The sequence below is a fragment of the Arachis duranensis genome, chromosome 1 (genome assembly GCF_000817695.3).
Source record: "Arachis duranensis cultivar V14167 chromosome 1, aradu.V14167.gnm2.J7QH, whole genome shotgun sequence".
In the NCBI taxonomy this organism is placed as follows: Eukaryota; Viridiplantae; Streptophyta; class Magnoliopsida; order Fabales; family Fabaceae; genus Arachis; species Arachis duranensis.
Genome location: NC_029772.3, coordinates 35,409,561 through 35,432,963, shown reverse-complemented (window position 1 = coordinate 35,432,963; position 23,403 = coordinate 35,409,561). Strand labels below are relative to the sequence as shown.

The 23,403-nt window shown below is 32.8% G+C and overlaps 2 protein-coding genes and 1 long non-coding RNA gene across 5 annotated transcripts; 1 reads left to right on the top strand and 2 right to left on the bottom strand.

Annotated features, from left to right (window-relative positions):
- Positions 1–1,887: 1,887 nt before the first annotated feature.
- Positions 1,888–6,430, bottom strand: LOC107485269 (deSI-like protein At4g17486). 3 transcript variants are annotated; one of them, XM_021140061.2, is made up of 6 exons: positions 6,236–6,430; positions 6,028–6,149; positions 5,567–5,837; positions 3,842–4,129; positions 2,801–2,887; positions 1,888–2,262 (listed from the first exon to the last, which is right to left on the bottom strand). In XM_021140061.2, the coding sequence occupies exons 3-6, from the start codon at positions 5,718–5,720 to the stop codon at positions 2,096–2,098; spliced, it is 696 nt and encodes a 231-aa protein (XP_020995720.1). In that variant the 5' UTR covers positions 5,721–5,837; positions 6,028–6,149; positions 6,236–6,430; the 3' UTR covers positions 1,888–2,095. The 3 variants fall into 3 exon arrangements, with proteins under 3 accessions (XP_020995720.1, XP_020995722.1, XP_052119150.1); XM_021140063.2 differs by lacking the exon at positions 6,028–6,149; XM_052263190.1 differs by lacking the exon at positions 6,028–6,149 and having other exon boundaries at positions 2,801–2,881.
- A 10,392-nt stretch (positions 6,431–16,822) lies between these two features.
- Positions 16,823–17,756, top strand: LOC107485310 (uncharacterized). The gene is made up of 3 exons (XR_001591438.3): positions 16,823–16,932; positions 17,239–17,326; positions 17,636–17,756. It is a non-coding gene; the product is annotated as an uncharacterized LOC107485310 (long non-coding RNA).
- A 1,034-nt stretch (positions 17,757–18,790) lies between these two features.
- Positions 18,791–22,086, bottom strand: LOC107485259 (nudix hydrolase 8). The gene is made up of 9 exons (XM_016105775.3): positions 21,706–22,086; positions 21,157–21,440; positions 20,657–20,722; positions 20,343–20,480; positions 20,178–20,255; positions 19,996–20,046; positions 19,858–19,892; positions 19,570–19,678; positions 18,791–19,333 (listed from the first exon to the last, which is right to left on the bottom strand). Exons 1-9 carry the CDS (start codon positions 21,833–21,835, stop codon positions 19,124–19,126), a joined length of 1,101 nt encoding a protein of 366 aa, XP_015961261.1. The 5' UTR covers positions 21,836–22,086; the 3' UTR covers positions 18,791–19,123.
- Positions 22,087–23,403: the final 1,317 nt, after the last annotated feature.

Sequence of the window (23,403 nt, the reverse complement as noted above, 5' to 3'; positions counted from 1 at the left end):
CTGTCAACATGCACACATGATGAGTTCACCCTTAGTACAAACATGAACTACAGAAATTTCAGGGGTAAGCAAGGCGATCTTACCTTCACAGGAAGACGGCAGTGCTAACCTCCATAGTAACCTTCTTTCTTGCCTCCGACAGCTACTTCACCGCATGCCGATTGCTCTTCCACGTAGTGTAATTTTTGGAGGGAGAAACAGGGGGAGGAATTTTGATTGTTTTGGTGTTATAGGTATTGTGTATGTGAGTTAAGGTTAGTTTCAAAAAGTGGGGGAGAAACGGTAGCGTTTTGGACTCTGGGGACAAATTTGTCCTCTTTTCAAAATCCCATCCGACGTGGCAGCTTGTAACGGCCTGGTCAGCGTCACGGGAGCCACGTCACCGTTTTCCGTCAAGGCAAACAGAGACACTCTAATGGAGGGGTAAAAATGTTCATTTTCTGGGGGATCAAGGACATTAAAGTATTTCCCAATCTTCGGGGACGAAAATGTCCACGGTAAAAAAGGTCAGGGACGAATTTGTTCTTTACTCTAATTGTCCTTCACTCTCAATCCCCTATTCCCCGTTGTATTTGTACCTCTTAAATGTATTAGATGCGCTCATATTCTTTCGATCTTGGTTTTTATTTTATTCAACAAAAAATTAATCCTTCGTGCCTATAAGTTTCTTTAAATCTAAAGAGTTAGTTACATCCTTCATCTGATGTCAACTAAGGGAGGATAATTAATGTATGGAGATCAGTTTTATTTTACCCCTTCATGATTTAAAAAAAAAAACAATTTTGTGTAAAAATTTCAGTGTATCAAAGATGAAACTGTTAAAATTTTATTATAATTTAAACTTTTATTTTGGTCTAATTGTAATTATTCAAAAATTATTAATGACTTAATTTCATTTGTTGATGCTAATGTTTGATAGGTGAATTAGATTAAAAATAACGACACAATGATGGTCCTCTCTCTGCTTTTTATATTTTCTATTTTACTAAAAATCTTAAAAAACCGACATCATGATGTGCGTCTAAAAGAAAGAGAAAGAAAAAGAGAGATAAACCAATCTTAAAGTTCAACTCTATCATAACTAAAACTCATTATAGCAACTAATTTAGATATAAAAATCACAACTCTTTAAGATCCTAATTAATACTTCCGCTTAAATTAATTTTTACATAATCAACATAATTAAGCTTCTTGATATCCATCAAGTGTTCCAATAAAGTGAAATGTGGCCGACCATGCAAAGAAATTACAGTTCAGGGAGAGACCATATCTGCAATGCTTCCTTCTCAGAATGTCTTGAATTCTAGCCAAGTGAGCACCGACATCACAGCCAACGATCATACCAATGCAATGGTGAGGAAGGTGGTAACCAGCTAATAGAAAGCTCTTTTAGTGCCGGATATTTGCTTAATGTGGACAGTTGTGGTGGTGGTGATGGTGAATTGGAAGTGAAGTAGGATTAGAGTTATGGTTAGAATTGGATTTAGCTTAGATCAAGTTAGGTTTGAAGGTAATTTTAATATTTTTAATGATTTTTTTAAGATTTGAAGTGTTCTGTCAAGAGAATTCCGGTATAAAATTAGTTTTGTTTTTTTAATAAATTTATCAATATTTTAAACATTCACAGATCTGTTTGCCTCGTAGTAGCCACACCAAAAGGTTCAATTCCCACCCTTCGTCTGTGACTGTGACTGTGTGAGTGGATGTGTGTGTGTATTACCAAATAAATAAAAAATAAAAAACAGGCCCTCAATTAGGGAAATGGTAAGTGACGCGTGTAAGTGTCTAGAAGGGGAGGCTGCGTTGCCAATATTTAAGGAAAGCACAACCTCTCCTAAGACAAAATGCTGCAGGGAGGGCTGCTAAGAAGAAAAAACAAGGCAAACCTACAAGGCCCTAACTGGAACATCTGATAAATTGTTTGTAGTTCAATAGAATCTACATCACATTTTGAAGGAACGTGGCATCATTAACATATACAACAGACAGACTAACGTGCTTATAATACAAAACACTTCTTTTGGGACATCTGAAGTGGTACAAGCTAAGAGATGGAAGAAAGAATAACAATAATCAGACAAGAAACAAATAATGGTTATCGTAGGGCATCCCGAGCTAGAGTCATGGGTGCTTCCTGTATCAAGGAGATATCACCATTTGCCGAGTTTAGCAGCTGGCGATTGGAACGCTCATCATCATCGTTGTCGTCATTATCATCATCACTAGATCCTGAAAGCCAATCAGAGTCTGATCTCTCATCATCTGCAGTCACAGACATTTTTTATCCTTATCCGCAGGGTTTCATCAAATAGCATCATCAAATATGTTGCGAAATATAGAATCATGCTTTCCATAACCAACGCATCATAAATCTAGAAATAAAAGCTTTCCAAGATCTAGCATTAATTCATAAGCAAACAATCAATATTATCTGTAGAGGATACAATGTGAATTTGAATCATCAATCATATTACTTCATTATTGTCATGTCTTAATGCTGTGAATATTATCAATCATATTACTTTTTATAATGTCAACGTGAATGTCTTAATGCTGTGAATATTACACTGTCGGCTAATAAAAATTTCAGAGAATCGCCATGTCCTGATAGGCAACTGCCGACTACTATAAAAACTCGGCATAATTAGCGATTTCTAGAAATTCTATTGGCTGAAGCTGAAAGTACAACGGTCAATGCACAGACAAATTTGAAACACATCATTTTATTGGTTTCAAAGACAAATGCTCAAGACTAAGCAACAATTGGCAAAAATCAAATATGATTGTCTCAACATCTTACCGGAACATGCTAGATGTTCGGGAAGATGTCTAACAGCAGCAACCTGAAGGCTTTCTGGCAGAAGACAATTGCAGAATGAACCTGAAACTTCAAACATAATATTAAACACTAGTGAATGCAAATATGCAATCATTAAATACACAAAATCAAAGATTCAAAGTGCAATTGTAATGTGGGTTGCTAATGCACAATCAAAGTTTACCAACTTTGCCCCTAATGCTTCTACATATCATCATCTTCATCATCGCACCACCCCACCCCATCGATGCCACCACACAGCCACCACCCTCACCCGACCCAGTCACCCCCTTACACTCACCACTTCCACTTCCCCTCACCACTACCACCACCATCTCTGCCCCCTCTTCCCTCACCTTGCACCACCCTCGTCCTCTTTCATCCTCCCTCTCTTATCCATCTCCAACAGCTCCCCATCCCACCTCCACCACCCGTTGCCACTGCCCACCCACCTCTCACTGCCGCCACTGTCACTATGTGACAAACTGAGAAGTACGCCGCATGAGAGTTCGACCCCTGCAGCAGATCATGTTGCGTTGTTCATTGCAGATTGTCCTCTGGCTTTGCTTCAGCTGCAATCTTCTCTTTCGCAGCTTTGCATCCAACTTTGCTAGTTCGAACCTTAACAGATCCATGTCCTCTTCATATTGATGTTCCCAATTTGGCATGAGAGTGATTCTAGAATATTTGTTAAATCTATTGTTGAGCTGTGTTTAATCTATTGTTGTTATTGTTGTTTGTGGTGGTGGTGATGGTGATGATGATGCTATTAGGGGCAAAATTGGTATAAATATAATTGACCAGATGTTGATTGTAAAAAAATTAACGTCCAGGGTAGAACTGAAACTTATTTGAAAGATTAGGGACAAAAATGAATCAAAATAAACATTAAGCATACTTTTGAAACTTTGAAAAAATTTCAGAAACAAAAAAAAAGTATATTTTAATCTAAAATTTATAATACATATAATGAAAAGGCAAATTACACCTGCTAAGAAATCAGTATTAGCAAGCAATTCTCACCTACACGGGCCAGCCGATTTACCCATGCGGGAATAGGCTTTCCAGTTAGTTGTTGGCAAACTTCGTCCGTAAAATGGTTGCAATTCTTGGCAATCAGATGGTAAGTGTCTCCATGATACTTTGAAGATAAGTGCTCAATGAAAGTGCGAAATTCTGACCGAGACATGTCAGTGGTACCTAATAACACTGATCTTCTGAAAATGAAGCCAGGACAGCTTCTAGGTTCCACCTCAAATACGCCACTTGTTGAGTAATCATGTGCACCAAAGCCATATTCCATGCCATGCACTGTTCACCGAAACAATAAGCTATAAGTTGGTTTAGGAGGATATTAAAGAAAAAAAAAAATCAAAGCCCCCTGTACAATAATTTATACTATTCATTTAGATGTTATAACTTAACGATATTTGAAGTTGTTGGATTAAGAATATGAAGAACACATTCCAAGAAGTGTCATATGAGATATATGGAGTGGAATTCCATTTGTTAGCTTAACACTACCACTATATCAAATGTTATCTTGTTGTGGAATGACAAACAACAAGCCAATGATGACCCACTAGAAACAAGATAGTAACAAGAAGAAGTAAATGCACTAAATGCAGAAAACAACTCTATACTAAATGGAAACCCCCTAACATCAGTTGGATGAGGTTATTCTGAATCGCAACAACTGAATTCAGAATTTGGAAGTGCCAAAACCAACACCAATGAGCAATCATAAGATCACAGTGAAGTGATGCGAATTCTAGAATGTCAGTTGTGGAGAATAGAAATGAAGATCTCCATATATTCAAGTAGTTGAGTGAGTTTAGATTCACATAAAAAGGCTTAAAGTGACAGAAACTAAGATGAAATACGAGGCAATAATACCAAAACGTTGTGAAGTTGCAACTCATTGATTATGTAAAGACACAAAGTGAGAGGATGAAGCAAGATATTGATATTTGGTTAAAATAAGTTGAGGACACAGAGCATTATAAGAAATATTTTTACAAAGAACATCAAGTGTAAAGAGAGGAGAGTTTCTTCTAGTGTATTAAACCTTAGATTAGATCCAACAGGTACAAATTTATTAACCACAATTTCGAAACAATGAAAAGCAACACCTTGAATAAAATTTAAAATTCTCAAATATGTACATTTGAGATCACTGAAAAGTCTATAGGTAACTGTCTTCCTCACCCTAATTCACAAACTTCCATAGTTTAATACATTACTTAAATTACGTCTGATAAAATTTTAAAGAATCATAAGTTCCCAGGACCTACTAGCCTAAAAAAAAAAATTACCAACCACTGCAAGCAGCATTAACTGTTTTCATCATGATGCAAAATTCTCCAGTGGTACGTCTTATTGGGAAAGCCAGATCAAGGAGCAACATAACATACAACAACAAAAAATCTACCTTCTAACAATACAATAATTTTCACACAGTCACACGTATCTCCTTACCAAACAAAACAGACACTTCATTTCACATTATATATACCGACAATATGCATTCAAGTACCACCTCAATTTTTTCCTTTTCCTTTTCCTCTATTCTTCGACCAACAACAAAGCACTATGACATAATATCACTTGGCAATTCTATAACATATACAAGATCTGATTGTCTCATAATTCATCCTAGCTAATTCTCGCAATATGATGAAACAACACAAGCTCAAAATTAAAACATGGCAGTAATCTAAGAGCATAAAAGGGGTTATGCAGACAAACCTTCGATACCCGAGTGATAGATTCCAACACCAAAGGCATAAAGATAATTGTTCACAGGCGTGAGATCATATACATTGAGATACACCATAGTGTTTCTCCTCTCATTGTTGTCCTGCACCCTTTCTGAGCTCATGCTCAAAGGGAACATAGGCATTGTGTATGGTTTTCCACCTTTGTATTTTTCTTCTGCCCCAATTCTCCAAATTATATATCATATATCCCGATGACACTCAGGATCACAATCTCATCTTCTTCGTGTTGCAACAGAAGCCTAAAAATTCATCCCAAAGAGATAAAACAACAAAATTAAAAGAACCTCATCTACAGATACATGGTATACAACAAAAAGAAGCTGAAAAATTCAGCATTTTCATACGGAGTTGGTGAACAGAGAGACTCTTTTCTTTCCACCTTGAAAAATAACCCCCAAAAGAAGAAGCTTGAGATCTTGAAATTGTTACCTAAATTATGGTGGGTGCTACTTAACAAAATGCAGGTGAAGCTCGAATTTTCTTAATAGCACAGATTTAAATGTAAATGCCGCTTACAATGAAGATATGAAGGTAGACCGCATGAAGAAGCCCTAGAAAAACCCCTAATAAGAAGAAGGGGGGAAAACAATGGAAAAGACGCAATAGCAATGGCGAAAGAAAGAAAAAAGAAACTTACATAATGAGAAGAGGGTTGGATTAGCGTGATGGAAGAAGGGTAAAGCTTGAAAATTGAGGAAGAATTGAAGGTGCAATTTGGTGAAGGGAATGTGAGGTGCGTTGCTCGCAATTCACAAAAAGGCTAAAATCAGAGACTCCTCTGTTTGCCTAAAAGCCGCCATGGCCGATACTTCGTTAAAAAGGCAACTCGAGTTTTTATTTTAACTAAGGTGTTTCTTTCGGTAAGATGATAATTCTATAAGTATGACAAAAACGTGAATAAATTAAAATATGGTATGTGAATTATATTTTTTACAGTTAATAAATATTTTATTAAAATATTTTTATACTTTAATATTATAAAAAAATATTCAAATTTTTTAGTTGTATAAAAAATTAAAAAATAACAAAATTGTTTATTTTTTTCTAAAATTTAGTGTTTTTATCTCCTCTCTCTTCTTTGTTTTTTGTTTTATTTTCACTCTACTCTTTTTTTTCTAAAGTTTTCTTCGTCTCGTCTCTATTATGCTCTTCTTTCTTTCTCTGAAGCTTTATTCGTATTATCTTTGACAAAAAAAAATTCTGAAATTTAAAATCTTTCTCTACAAAAAAAACTCTGAAATTTAAAATCTTTCTCTCTTTCTCTCTCATTTAAATTTTCAATGGCCTTCTATGTATATAATTCTTCACAAAATTTCAGATTATTCCAAGGAGCATGGGACAATTGTGTCATCAGTTCTAGTTACAACCTCAAAATCGGATTTAAAAAAAGGATCTCTCTCATATGATATTTTTATTGATCCACTTTATTGAATTGTTTGGTAATGACTTTTGTTAATGACCTTAATTTTTTTACATTGATCTAAACTCACTATAGTTATAATACTTCTAGTGTGTAATGAATGGTTAAATTTATTAAAAAATCTAAGAATAAATTAGCATTTAAAAAATTACAGTGACTTAAATGTAGCCAAACTATCAAATTTTTTTTTATCATTTTATGTTTTTCAATCCAAAACATGCTCTTGTTAACATAGTGAAATAGTTTTATATGCGTATGAAACATATGTCTATTTGAGGTGTTTTTGTTTATTATCAAGATTTGTCCAAAATAGTTTTTGTAAGTGTTTGAATATTACGTCTACTACTTTAAAAGTTTTGTTATAGAGAAATATATAATTTGGTGATAATAATAGTAATGCAAGAAAATAATTGCAGGACACTTTTTTGAATTCTGGTTTATATGCACCGATTTGAATTATTTTATATATGCAATTTTAACCACCTCTAATTTGGATGATTGAATAAAGTAAAGTATAAATGGATGTGTTAAAGAATTTTATACATATTCTTTGTCCTTACGAATTTGTTTAGAGCAAGCATTTTGTTAAGGACTAAATTTACTTATATGAAAATACTAAAGTGAAAGCAAATTAAATAGAACTTTTTAGCAATTAAAAAGAAGCTAAGAAATTACAAATTTTATTTTGGCCGAAATATATGCAGGAGTGTGTGGATAACTTTTTGAAAAGCATATGTATGTAGAATTGGATGATTATAAAAATCAAATTTTATGAAATTCTCAAATTAAAGTATTTAGTAATTAATTGATGTCTGTGAGTTAGCTGACAATTTGAATTGGTTAAAGTTAATGTTTTTTTAATTGTATGCTAATTTTTTCTTCTTTTAATATTTATCTCAGGTGCAAGATTTATACTTTATTATTCTTGATTATTTTGTTTTAAGTGTGATAGTGATACGCTTTCTTATCAGCAAATTGGTATTATGTACATTAAGATTGCACATTTATATATAGTATCATATATTAAAAAACATGAGAGTAAACTATTAATTATTTTTTTATTAGGCATATATATCATTTTTATAGATAAAGATAATGCTCCTAACTAATGTCAGATCATTTTTATTTGAATGTGTTATATTCTTGTTTTTAAAAGAAAGAACATAAAAAACTAATAAGTTAGAGAATTTTTTTCATAATTCTTGGTTGTCATAATAATAACATTCTTATGCACTAATAACTCTTAGCTTTCATAAAATTTGGTTGACCAATAATTTTAGTCATAAAATACTGAGATCATTTTGTTTATTCCATTCTTCTAGGATTTATTTCGTTGCTTACATGTTAAAATTGTAAGTTCAGTCATGGAGGATGATGGTAAAGAGTCGTATAAAGATGGTGATCACTCTGAGAATTTAAGTTTTAAGTATGAGTGCAGTTCCAATGAAAGTGATGATATGATGGATGTAACAGTAGATAAGGTAGAGGCAGATATAATTAATATTGATGGTTTTGAAAAGTTGATAACTGATTTGACCATCAAAGACATATGGCGATTGATGTTTGATACGAAATCTTAAGTTTGTGAGTTTTATACCCAATATGCCAAGTGCAATGAATTTGTGTCTCAAAAAGACTTAAAGATGGTAAATGCTAATGGCAACATTAATACAAAACAATTAATTTGTAATAAAGCAGGAGAAAGACATTGGAAAAACTTAAAAAAAAAACAATCGACAAAGGGAGCATAGGAAAATTACTTATGTCAATTACAAGACTAGAATTTATTTCATTCGTTACTATAGGTCAGGTAAGTAAAAACGGTGTCTTTAAGAGTGAACACAATCATCTATTGTGTCCACCTAAGTACAGACATCTTATTGCTATGAATCGTAGGCTTAATGACGTTGATAAAACACAAGCAGATAGCTTGCGAGTATGTGGTGTTAAAACCTACCACATAATGGGTTATTATGGTTTCCCAAAAGTGTGGATATGATAAAGTGAATTTTACCAGCAAAGACCTACATAACCACATTAGTAAGACTGGGCATAACAAAATGAAATATGGTGATGTATTTACTACGTTGGCTTATCTATTGTCCAAGGCAGACAGTGACCCGTTATTTTTAGAAAAGTTCACCTTAAAATATGGCAAGTTAGATAATTTGGTATGGGCAGATAGAACAAGAGTTGCTGATTACAAATACTTTGGCGATGTACTGCCTTTTGACATCACTTACAAAAAATGTCTACAATAAGCTCTTACTCATATTTTCAGGGGCCAACCACCATGGCTAAACAACTATCTTTGGATGCACCTTGCTTTCGGATGAAAGGTTCAAAACTTTCAAGTGGACGCTGAAGAAATTTTTGAAAATCATGTCAGGCAAACTACCTGAAGGCGTTGTGATAGACGAGGACCACGCCATGAGAGAGGCCATCTTAAAAGTATTTTCTGGTATACAACACCGCCTTTGTACATGACATCTCCATCGTAATGTTGTACAGAATATAAAAAACAAATATTTTTTGGATGACTTTAATGTATTATTGTATGGATAGTTTACTGCAGAAGTATTTGAAGAGAGATGGAGTGAGATCATATCAAAATATGGACTTGCTGAGAATGAATGGGTTCAGGGCATTTATAATGATAAAATGAAGTGGGCTACTGCATATTTGAGGGAAGACTTCTTTAGTCGCATAAGAACTACATCCCAATGTGAGGGAATTCATTTATTATTGAAGAACTATATTAACAATAAAATCAATCACCTTGAATTTATGCATAAATCCAGTGAAGTACAAAGGCATTACTAAAACAATCATCTTACTGATGACTTTGATACCTTTTATAAATTTTCTGTTTTGACTACGTGCTTGAAAAGTTTTGAGAAGCAAACTACTGAAGTTTATACTAAAATTTTCAAACTTGTAAAGGATGAGATAGAAGCAGCAGGTGTCTTAAATGTGACTGAATGTCCAAACAGTAGAGATCTTGTTGAGTATAACACGAGTGAGTATTTTAATCAGTAATGACTATTTAAAGTATCTTATGATAAAGATAAGGACCTGTTTACGTATGAGTGCAGGCTATTTGAGACTCGTAGATTACGGTGCTCTCATATCTTTGGAATCGTGAAGCATCGTAATGCAAAATGTGTCCCTAAATCTCTTATCCTAAAAAGATGGATAAAAATACAAAGAGTGATTTTATATGCTCAATTGGAGAGTAAGAATTCGCTGATGATATAGTGCACACATTTAGATATGGTACAATGGCATTAATTTGTTGGAAGTTTTGTGATATTTCTTCAAAAACTTCAGCTGATTATAGAAAAATCTCAAGTGAGTTACTTAAGCTAATTTCAAAGGTGCAAAAAAGAAGTGATGCACAAGCGAGACTTTTCCCAACGTCAATGCTAATAGGTGATTCATCTATTGTAAAGTCAAAAGGTGCTCCAAAAAAGGTTCCGAAAGGCCAAAAGAGACAAAGGTGTGTACATTGTAAATCAAGAAGGCATTTCATTAGAACATGTCCATTACTCTTCAACGAAGAATCACCCACTGAATACTCAAATACAGAAGAAAATGAACTAACATATTACTATAATGCTTTTTTATTAGTTACTTTATGCTTATCTATTATTTTGGTGTCTTTTATAGAACTATTAAATAATGCTATATTTTGAGCAACATTTTCTCTTTTTAGCAAATTGAGGAATGTGAGACTAGTAAATAAACTCGCTCTCAGGACACAAAATCAGTAAAAAATTCTCCCATGCACAATAATAACAATTTTAAAGTAAGTATTTGTCTATGCAAAATCTAATTTGTGACGATTAGCTACCACGAAAATAGTAGTAAAATTATCGCTAATTTAGTACAAAATATAATTTGTGACGGATTAGTTACCACCTAACAATTAATGCTTTTCTCGCTAATTACAAGTCGTAGATCAGTGAGGCAAACACAATATTTGCTAATTTAATTCAGAAAATTTTTTAGCTACCGAATAGATAGTCGCAAATCCATCATCAAAGTAAAAGCTAATTCATAGAAGAAATAGACTAAACAGTAGTCACTAATTAATGACAAACTCTACTGCAGCAGATTCATCGCTAAATCCAAACTAGCTTCGTAGACAAAATGGAATGCTTAGTTGACTTTAATTAGCGAAGAATTTTTCCGAACCTAACCCGTCGCAAGTTATCCGCTAATATGATCGCAAATCTATCACATTTTGTAGCAAATTTATAGCTAATCTTTAAAATTTCTTAATTAAATTTATAGGAATTTTGTCGCTAAACCAAAACTATTTTAAATGAGAAAGCAAAATTACGAAGTAGTCGCTAATTTACAAAATAGTCGCTAATTTTGTCCATATTTTTATTGTATTGAATATGCATAAATTTATTATTGTACCGAAATAAATACCAGTAATTAATGTATATGTATCCATGCTCTATACAGGCAACATACAAAGTACATAAAATATTTTTGTTTTTGAATTTTTAAACAAAACACACATAGTAATTTTTGCATTAAAAATTTAACAATATTAATTGAATTCAAAATTTAACTGTGTTCGATTAAAAACAATAGAGTAATCATTTTAATGGCGTTCAAAGTTGGATAATTACTTACTGATAATAATATATAATTTATGATTAAATTAAAATATTTATATTCAGATCTTATTTTTTAAAATATTTTTTGTTAAATTTGTAGAGAATTTATAATCATTCGTAAGTAAAACTTATAAATATTTATTCTTACATTGAAATTGATTTGAATAAATATAATGTAACATAAGGTAAAATTTGTTTTCAAACCTTTTTTTATTATCCTAACAAAAAATATTATTATAAATATCGTTTTTATTAAAAAATATTAAAATATGTCGTTAGAGTAAAATATGTTTTGCTAGGCTTTCCTTGCTTTATAAGGCCTTTAGGTAGCGTTTGGTGGAGAGATAGAGATAGAAAGACTGATACTGAGAGACAGAAATTAAGAGACAGAGATTGAAATAAATCTCAGTATTCTATTTGGTGCAAAGTGGGAGACGAAAATTGAAACAAGAATGAAATTTTAATTTAATTTGTACAAAGGGTAAAATTAGAGATAATTGTCGAGCGAGCTCTCTGTTTATCTTATTATCAATGGCACCAAAGAGCGGTGAATCATCTTTACGGAGGAGACGACCACCAGAACTGAGGTGGTTGAGTTTCATTATCTGCTGCTTTATCTATCCTATTTTTCCAGGTGTTTTATCTTGTTTTCTGTTATCTGTTCGAGTTTCTTTGCATGATTATTGGCAGTATTTTATAGCTTATTTCTGTTATCTTGTTTTCTAGCTTATTTCTTTAATTTGGTAATTTATATTTATTTTGAAAAATATCTCATGTATTGCTCACTGAGCTTGAAAAATCAAAAGAAAAAGAGAAGAAGTAGTAAAATGCATAAGACTTGAGTTATATATTCTGAGTTGTTCTAGTTACTTTGATGTGGTGGTATTATCTCTGATTCTGAATGTATGAACTGAATAGTACATAATTGATATTAAAGTTAAGAATGTTAGTTCTTGAGGTACAGGAACTTAGAGAAATATTATGGATTCTCTAAATTGAGTAAGACATTGATCCTTGAAGCAAAACAAATAGCAAAAGGAAAAAAAAAATAAAAGTAAGGTCCAAAGCTCTGAGCATCAATGATTAGGAAGGTCAAATATGATTAAAAGCTCAAAAGAGTTATTTTCCTAACCATATGCTTGTAGTGTGAATGTGTCAAGTAATCCTCAAGATAGAGCACTAAGAGTTGAGACCAAGTGCAACTACAGAGTATGCTAAATGCTCTGAGCATCACTGACTGAGAGGAATTAAAAGAAATATTAGAACTCAAAGAGTTTCTCAGTTAAATACTTGTGGTATTTTTGTGTCAAGCTAAGATTGAGACAGAACACTTAGAGTCACGGCTAGGCTCAAGTTGCAAAGCACCAAGGAAAAGATAAGAAAAAGGTGTGATCAAGAATTAATCAGAGCTTCAAGAGGAAGAGAGTCCATAATATCATTCGGATTCTAGTTCTAAGGGATATCAGCATTTCTGAGTTTCAAAGGATAGTGAGATGTCAAACCTATTCAGAATAACAGTAGCATCAACCCCACTTAGTAATTGGACAAGAGCTTAAATGAACTTTCAAGTCTTAGGCAATTTCTCTTCTCAGTTCTATATTATTTTAATTGCTTGAGGACAAGCAACAATTCAAGTTTGGTACTGTGATACGTGAACATCTTTTCTTTATTTTCTTACTATTTTGAGTCGCTTTAGTGTTTTATTAATTTCAGGAAAGATTTGGGCGAGTTTGATAGGGTTCGTGCAGAAGAAAAAGGAAGAAAGTGGATGCTGTCAACCCTGACCTCTTCGCACTCCAACAAGCATAACTTGAGCCATAGAGGTCCCATTGACACAGTTTCATCATTGTTAGAAAGCCAACTACCCGAGCTTTCCAACCAATACATAATAGTCTATACTTTTCTTCTGGAAACACTGCCTCGAAAAGCGCTAAACGCCGATCCTGGCGTTTAGCGCCAAGAAGACAGAACCGAATAGGAACTCACTGCCTCGCCTGGTGTTGAACGCTAGAAGTGCAGGTCAACCTTACCCAAAGAAGCATCTTTAGCTAGATTTGGCTTTTAATTATTGTATTTTATCTCTTTTTGGTTATTTTTATTTATAAACAAAATCTTTTAAGTTTAGAATTTATTATTTTATTTTAGTTTTAAATCAAATGAGGTTAGATATAAAAAGGAAAAGATTCAGCCCTTCGGAGGATCTTTTTTCTTCTGCACTTTCACATTTTCTGAACCCTAGTTTTCTCTCTGAAGTATGAGCCACTAAACCTCCTTGGTTAAGGTCAGGAGCTCTATTTATTACTATGTATTAAGATTATTATTCTTCTATTTTAATTAATGTATTGATTCAGTTTTAATGATTACTTTTGTTCTTCATTTTATGAATCTGGGTAGATCAGAAGAATAATCGTTATTCTTTATGCGTTCTTGTGATTCTTGGAAGAGTTATCTCACTTGAACAACAACTTGAAATTAAATTCTTCCTAAATTGCTAATTACTTGGACTTAACAGGATACGTGACATATAATCCTTTTATATCTGGGTAAACTAGAATTGAATTTAACCCTCTCATCAAAATTAAGTGACCAAGATATTGACGGTTAACTAAGTTGGAGACTAAATCACGAAGACATTAGGCTTTAGTCACTGACAATTTGCCAAGAAATGAAGTTTACATGATTAAATTAATTGGTAAGAAAACTTAATTCGAAATAATAAACATCTCCAATACCTTAACTACTTTCTCTCATATATTTTACATCAAATCCACTGTTTGCTTTTTTATTCTTTGAAGTACTGTTTAATTCTTTTTGAATCCCAAAACATCACTTTCTGCTTGCCTAACTAAGGAATCATTCGACCATTGTTGCTTAGTCCATCAATTCTCGTGGGATCGACCCTCATTCACCTGAGATACTACTTGGTACGACTCAATGCACTTGCCAATTACTTTGTGAATCTAGAAATTCCGCACCATATCTTTCAAATACTAAGTATGTATTTTTTCATTTTTAGAGGTCGTAATACCTTTTCACCTCTGACTTACGACTGCAGCATAAAACTTTGTGTGGTAGGGTGTTATAATTCCACCTCGATCAAGGTCAACATGTATTCATACTCCTAAAAATGTCTAGGTACGCCTAACCATAAAACTTTTCACCTCTTTGAAAAGACGATACAACTTTCCTAATATTTTGGCAAACTTTTTCGAAGTTTTCTATATCTTTTTATAAACCTACATTGAAAATAATTGCCAAAAGAAATAACCACCTCTTTGGTGACTCTTCCACAACAAAAAAAATGTTTAAAAGATGCATGCAAAGTCTAAGCAGCCAATAATTACCTACTACATAAGGGAACCAGCACGCTTACGCCACCCCTAAGCACATAAAGGAAAAGAAAAACACTAAACGAAGACTCTAAAAGGGGAAGCAACCACAACTAACAGAGTGACATTCTCATTGTTGAGATGCTTTGTAGAAGAAGGAGGATGTGGCAATGAGAATAATAAGAGACCGACATGATAAGAAAGAAATACTTATGTTTGCCTGAATAAAAAATGGAAGATGAACAAAGAAGATGAGCAAGTTCAACTCTTTTTTCTTCTAGAGAATATGCTAATTGAACATTGAAAATGAGAAGAGGCGGCATCCTAAGCATGCTTCACTAAGTAGGGGGCAAGGAAACAGATGTGCCACGTCAGTAAAACCATTGCTTTGAAGAGACGTGGATGATTCCCCATCAACCCTCCTCCTAAGAATTGTATCATGATTAAACCCTCATCACTCACACGATGCCATGAGGGCAAGTGTAGCAGGTAGAATATCTCCCCTAATGTTCACATGTAAGGCATACAATTTTGAAACAATCCTATAATGTCGGAATACAATACTTAAAATACTCACTAGTATCAAAGCTCAAGTAGAAGAAATTCAACGATCTAGTATTTAGACTAGCCAAAGGTACCTTTTAGCCCAAATACACTCTTTTGGGATACAATTGGGCCACATGATGCCCGATTTGAATCCATGAAAAATTCTACCAAATAAGGTGTAAATTTGGTAACGATCCCTCTTATACTTTCTTGGATACACTATGAATATAAAGAGAAATAGTCTCAAATTATGCTGCTTTTTCTTGATTTTTATACCTTTCTGACGTCGATTAACTTGGGCGTCACCGTTTTCTGCAAGTATCTTTTCATTTTACTCGTAGATAGTCGCTAACTAGAAGTTTTTGTTCTCTCTTAAAGGCTAGTTACTATTGAACAAATCTGATAAATTAAATTTTAATTGTTATACCAAACACTTTTTTAAAATATATTACATGAATAAAATTAATATTTTTATATTAATTTTTTGTTTCAATATAATACATACATAAGCTTAAAATTTATTTTTATATTTTATAATTTTATATATTTTTAATTATGATTGGGTCAAAGGATAAACCCGTAATATATTAATTGAACTAATGATTCGTCACAAAAAAAATTGAACTAATGATTCAGGATGGGTTTAGCAAACGCGTTCAAAGAGAAGAAGTACGTTTAGACATCTTGAACGTTTTCAATTTTTGGTTTGGTAAATTTTTTATTCATGAAGGTAGAAGTGATTTTGGATTCAAAACCACGTTTTTAAGAAGCAACAATTTTAAACCTCTGCGTTTCACCAACAAGCTTTTAACCATCAATACTCAATCTTTATTTATCTTTTACCAACTTTATCCTTTATGCATACAATTGTATTATTTATGGTGTTTGCTACGGTACAATGATAAATTCATACGTACCGATACGTTTAAAATATGGACAAATAACAATAAGACATGTGGAATTTATTTTCCACGTCAGTATTTAATTTTTCTTTTTTAAATATATAGTATATCATCACTTTTACTAAAACACCCTTTTAATTAAATAAAAATAAAAAAATATTTATTTATTTAATTTTATAAAAAAATTTAAACATCCTTTCTTTATTTGATTAGACAAAAATACCCTTTTAAATTAATCAAATTTTAGAATTCAATTAACCCTAATTTTATAGTTTCAAATAATTGAAACAACAAAACAAAAACATATTAAAAAAACAAAAAAATCAAAATTATTCTTCATCTGAGTTAAACATATTAAAAATACAAAAAACTAAAATTGTTCTTCATCTGGATTCAAAAACCCTCCCGTTCACGCCTCTAAATGTTTCAGTGTTCTTCATCTTCTTCTCTCCTCTTCCCCTTTTGCTCTTGATATAGCACTGGGAATTGGTGGACTTCCAAAAGTATCTTTAAATCCTTGTATAACGAAGTTTCTTGCTAATTTATTCTGCTTTTACAAACATTGAACCCTTTTTATAAATTAATCTAGTTGGTCGTTGGTGAAAAGATTTTCTACTTTGCTCCGACTTCTGATTTTCCTTCCACGTTTAATTTGCTATGTTAATTTGGCAACTGCATGACAATTATGCTTCCACAATTTCATCTGATACGATAAGAGATAAATAAAGAAGAAATCTGTCTCTTAGTTCATGGTTCATTATTTCATTGGGTGATAGTTGTAAGCTGATTGTTATATATAACTGTTGTAGGGACGTGTTGTGGAAATATATGGTCCAGAGGCTTCTGGGAAAACAACTCTTGCTTTACATGTGATTTCAGAGGCACAGAAGCAAGGAGGTTATCTATAGATGCTAATTTTTGCCCCTGATGATAATGTCTATGTTGTTTTTGGTTGTAATGTGACCATAACCCCTATAGTTGTCAACTTGTCAATATGTTATTGTCAATCACAAGAGGCATTTGCTTTAATCTCCCTCCCTTTGATTTTCTGTATACATTGTGATAATAAAGTTGATGTATTCTTCTCTGTTGTAACACCGAATGAATGCCTATCCCAGTGTCTTGTAACTCGATTATCTTGATTGCTTTTAAATTCTGGTGGTATCCGATGAATTTGATTGGTTTAAAGTTGGTATCTTTGAGCAGTAGGGAAGTTACCAGCATCTTAGGCTAATCCTGAAGTGGTCTCTGCTTTTAGAAGAGAGGAAAAAGAACAGGCCATGAGGCTTTTGGATAATTACTTGAGAATTTGCCGTGCAGCTAAGGTATTTCTTTTGATGCTGATTTCTGCTTGTTCATTTACACTACTCAGAAGACGGTGGTGGGTTGGAAGAATCTGCGACGACCAGACGAAGACGATGGTGACTGAGCGCCCGACGGACGGCGGCAGGAGCGCGATGGAGCAGATGAATACCAGGAACTGACGCGCCGAGGTCGAGGAAGAAGAAGCTGCGATTCTTGAAGGAGGATGAAGCACGGACGACCAGACGACGATGGTATGCCTGAGAGCGACGGACGGCGGCAGTCCTTGCGGCGGTGGTGGAGAAGCTAGGGTTTAGGGGAGAAGCTGTTAAGATAGGGGTATTCAAAGGGTATTTTTGTCTAATCAAATAAAGGAAGGATGTTTAAGTCTTTTCATTAAAATTAAATAAAATTTATTTTTTATTTTTATTTAATTAAAAGGGTGTTTTAGTAAAAGTGGTGATATATTATATATTTAAAAAAGAAAAAATTAAATGCTGACGTAAAGAATAAATTCTACATATTTTATTGTTATTTATCCATATTTTAAACGTATCGGTACGTATTAATTTATCATTGTATCACCTAAAAGAAATGTGTAGTCATGGTGTAAACATGAGTCTCATTTCTATAGATGTATAATTTGAGTGTCTATTTGGTGTGTGGCCTCCGAATCACGTGAGCGTTGTATATATTGGTGTAGAGAGGAAACAAAGACACAGAAATAATATACAAAAATTATTTAAGTTGATATCTATTTTAGTAATTTTGTATCTAAAAGTGATTTTGAGTAGTGTAATCCAAACAATATTTATTTTACTATAATCCATTTTGATATAAATATTGTCAAACATAAACACAAACTTACTTTTCATTAAAATCAAGTTTGCAAAATCAATTTTATTCAAACTTCCGTTTGTAAACTATAATTCAAACACCCACTCAATAATCAAATATTGAACAGATTTACTACCGGTTTTTCTTAGAACTATGTTGAAACAGAAAATAACTTGAATGCTACCATAATTGGTCTAAATAAAATGAGCTATACACATAGCATTGCTGAAGAAAAAAGTTCTGCAACTTCAGTTTAATATGTTAAACTTCAAATATACAATGATGTTTTAATTCCACGGATGATTATATTGAAGGCCCATAAATATCGTGGCTCTTCTATTTACAATATAGTAGGAGACATTGTTATTTAAGATAACTATATACATTCGAAATAACATTGCACTTATATTATTACATCGGGCATATATCAGATTCTTTATCTGATGAAAGGTGCAATAGTTAGCTCAACTTTCAGCCTGTTGCTGTTATTTGAGATTTGAGAACTTGTTGAACGGTTCTTGCTTTCTCCCTTTGAAGTTTTTTGAGATCCTTGGCTTAATTTCCTACACAGTTGATATCTTCGTCATTGTCTATAACATTATAGTACAGGGAAGAGACCCTGCCATCAAACTTTGAAACTACTTGGTGAGTCGAAAGGCCGCAGTAACGCTTGCTGAGACGGGCGACGAAGATGTCTATGATCTGTTTGAACATGGAATCTTCTTGGATTAGTGGTTGCTTCACAAAATCTACCAGGGGCATCCACTGCACACATATATCACATCAAAGTTGTTGGAAATCCTCAACTCAAATAGGAACTTAAAAGAAGCAGCCACCTCCAATTTAAGTTACTGTGGCATGCACCAATATTGTATTCCTAACAGGTCATATCTAATAAATATTTCAGAAGAAAAAAGATTAGGATTATGAGATTTCATTGATTGAACTAACTTTATGGTATATAGTTTTCTTTCACTGTCTCTAATGAGTAAATATCAAACCTTTGCAGCTTCAATTTCATGATCATCGACAACAATCTTGGACGATAGGGCTCTTAGCATGCAGATGAAGAACAGATCTGATTTATCGAAAGCCACATTATGCGCATGCCTGCGGTTGATGATTAAATCTATCAGTCACAAAGAAAATTGCAACCGTAATGGATCAAAAGCACTAAATTCAGCACCAATCTATAAACATATATCCTAATTCCTTGCAATTTACACAATTTTATAAAAAATATTTCAACTTCTTGATTGCATAACTGCAAGTATGAATGCTGTTGTTACCTGAATGCTATGACTTCTATAAACTCTGTATCAATCTGTAGTTTAAAGCACCAGTATTAAAGGTAAGCCCTCGGTTTTTGCAATTGATAAATAGTACACGACACGAGTTAATGAATATTTCGAAGTTCATGAACTTACGCCGGTTTCTTCCTTCACTTCTCTTATGGCTCCTGTGTATATCTCCTCTGCCTGGTATTTCAGATAAGTGGTAAAGAATTCAAGTTTCAGTATAACTCAATACCATCTCAATTGGTTCATTGTCTCTTTCTTCTTAAATGATTTGTGAAGATTGATGAGTGCGGCTATAAAATTATGTATACCTCGAGAATGAATCCGGTTGGGATCTTCCAAAGACCAAGGATTTCAGGAGAGCAATGTTTTTCTTGCACTACAAGCACCTTTACAAATTTTTGAATTGATATAGAAATTTCAGAACATGTAGTAACTTTTCAAATGAGCTTGATTGGTAATAGGAGCAATCATACCTCGTTGTTTTCGTTGATGACAAATCCCCCAACTCCTACTAGATGCGACGCGTTGGCCGGAAGCATGCAAGGTCCTTCAGGAATCCAGTAAGTTAACATCACATATCCCGGCTCTGCGTGGTGGTATTGAAAGCCTTCCTGAGACCAAAGTTAGTTACTCATAGAAATTCAAAGAGAGGGAAAGGTTTTAAAACTTGTTGATTTTCTGTCCATTCAATAATTAGGGACAAGCAGAGAATTTACACGATTTTTCTGTCTAGTCACTAGTAATCTTTAATTCTTCATTCATATTAACATGTGAAAAGTTAAATCACCTTGATAGAAACTGGAACAAGGTCAGATTTCTCAATAGGCAACTTAAGCCAAATCCCCTTCTTTCCCTGCAAATCCTCATAAGTCAGGTGTGGTTTGTGAAGAGCATGATGCTAAAGTGAGATTTTCCATGGTAACTACTTTTCTAATCAGATATAGCAAACTCTGACACCAAAAATCAGTGAATATTTTAGTACTTGTTGGTCCATCTACTTATTTTAAGACCATGAGATATGTTTACTTATTTTACAAGTTTAAGAAGAATCTCCACCCTAGGATTTGAACTCACACCCTATTCCAAAGTGGTGTTTGCGAGTTTTGTTGTTCCAGAAAATGGAAGAAAGGGACAGGTTTGAAGAATAAAGCAAAGTCATTTTACTCTTCAGACCTTTCCCTCTGAAACTCTAACTCGCAAATACACCCTAAAGTTCTAGGTTGCTTGTCTCCTCAACTTGCATACAGTTCTTGTAACTGAGGATCAGAAATTGAGCAGAGGATTTACCATCTTTTTCCAATGTGAAAGAGACAAATTCAGGGCACGAGCGAAAACAGACGGATTGGTTGGCAACCTATCTGGATCAATGACAACTCCACCATACTCATCATCATAGGCTTCAAGTACTTTCAGATTTCTTGTGAAAAGGCTCCAAGTTGAACCGTTTAATCCATTAGAACTGTGAAAACTTGTTTCTGCTGCAACATTATTTGCACCACCAGCTAAGCTTATGATAGCTTTATTTGCCAAGTAATGGTTCTCAGGACCACCATAAGCCCTAATAATTATCCCTGAAATCCAAGATGAGAGAACACAGTTATTAAACCCAAGAAAATAATAATAACTTCTTCGGGTTTTTTTTTTTTTTTAATTCGGTATTTGGTAACATCTTTTATAGTTAGGCAGTAAAAAAGAAACAAAAGAAAGGGCACACACATTATTTAGCAAAAAATTAAGAACAAATCAAATAGCAGTTCATCATTAGAAGAAAAGCTCACACTACCATTCAATGAAGAAAAACAATGAAAATGCAGTAAGAAAAAAGTTTGGGGTTACCTCTTGGAGACTTGGAAAGTCTAACACCAAATTTGTGCCTAAAAGCATTGTAAGAATAGGAAGACGATCTTGCAAGAAGAGCAACCTCAGAAGAGGACAGGGAATTGGAAGAGAAGGATTTGAGGTCCATCAAAATCACTCACTTCACTTGTAGCCACAGTTTCAGTGTCCAATGAAATCAAGTTTGCAAATGCGTAGTACACACATATAGTAGTTGACTATTCACAGAAATCTAGGATTCAATTGCACATATCGAGGACAGATTCATAGGAATAATCTATAAGGTTTTCTACAACAATAATTGATTATGAGAAGCAACAAGCGAAAGCAGATAAATGGTGTGACATTTGGACAAGTTATGCATCTATATTGAATCCAAGTCTTGGCGCAACTCTTTTGGAACTGGTGGTCGAAATCAAACCGTTGTGTTACGCATCACATCACTAAAATAGAAGGTGCTTTGTCGTCTTTCTACTTTGGTTTGATACATGCGTGATTACATTTAAAACGATAATTGAATAACTAAAAGTATTAGTTAATTTTTTTAAAATTAATTTTTATTTGAATTTTAAATTTTAAATTCTAATTTTTAAAAAAATAAAGATAAAAAATAAGGATTTTTTTACTTGATGAAATTTAATAAAATATTATTTAATTATGCATTTTTCTAAACGGAATTGTTACATTTTTTTAACATGTAAATTGCAGTTTTAAACAACCATTTAAGAATTTAATTATGTAATTTTTTTCACGTGTTTATTGCAGTCGGATTTATCTCATGGTAAATCCAACGGGTATATATAATTTAAAAACATTATTTAAAAAATAAATTAGTTCATATTGAAAGATTTACATGTTGATAAATTTAACAGTAATAATGAATTTTAATTTTTTATTATTATTTAAATAGGCTATATAAAACACCGTTATAACCTGATATATCATAATAAATATGTCAAGAATTAATATTCAAATCTGAATTAATAAAAATAAAATATTATTTTTAATCAAAATAGTCAACTATAATATGACATAACAAAGAGATAAATGATAATTATTGTTAAATAAATCAAAAGAAAATTCTAATCATTATGGGTCTTGGTAATCGTCGTCGTTCTCGTCGTCCCGCTGGTCCTACTGTGTCGGCAATCTAGGTTATGGCCTTTTGTTGTTACTATGCCATATCTAAGTAAACTTGTGAAACTAATCTAGATTTTACTCGTAGACTCGACTTATAAATTCGTATGAATTTACATGTTATAAATTCTTTTAAAATATAAATATATATCATATATAATATATATTTTTTTCTTAAATTTAGGCATTAAAATTAACAATTTCAACTGTAAAACACATAATAAACTAAAATAGAAGTACAAATTATAATAAATAATAATTCAAATCATTCACAACTATACAATAAGTACAACATAGAAATAGGAGAAATACTAGCAATTGATAATGCTGTCTTGAACCAACATTCTCAATCATTCTATCCCTGCATAAACAAAATCAAATAATCCAATTACTAATACTAACATTTAATACTACAATAAATTATAAATTGTAATACTTATAAAATCTAAATCTCCAAATCTTCAATAGCCTAACCCAATAAAGCTAAAAGTAATAATATTTTAAAAAAAAATACCTATAACAAACTTTCTAATGCTTCACCAACTTGTATACTTACTAGCT

Bases quoted from the DNA above. Each gene is read 5' to 3' on its own strand.
- LOC107485259 (XM_016105775.3), bottom strand. From the start codon at position 21,835: ATGGACCTCAAATCCTTCTCTTCCAATTCCCTGTCCTCTTCTGAGGTT. The intron at 20,723-21,156 runs GTAAATCCTCTG...GAGGATTTGCAG, and splicing joins TTTCACATTGGAAAAAGATG to GGAAAGAAGGGGATTTGGCT. The intron at 20,481-20,656 runs GTGATTTAACTT...CTTTGGTCTCAG, and splicing joins TTGTTCCAGTTTCTATCAAG to GAAGGCTTTCAATACCACCA.
- LOC107485269 (XM_021140061.2), bottom strand. From the start codon at position 5,720: ATGCCTATGTTCCCTTTGAGCATGAGCTCAGAAAGGGTGCAGGACAAC. The intron at 4,130-5,566 runs GTTTGTCTGCAT...TTCGGTGAACAG, and splicing joins CTATCACTCGGGTATCGAAG to TGCATGGCATGGAATATGGC. The intron at 2,263-2,800 runs GTAAGATGTTGA...CTGTGACTGCAG, and splicing joins CGAACATCTAGCATGTTCCG to ATGATGAGAGATCAGACTCT.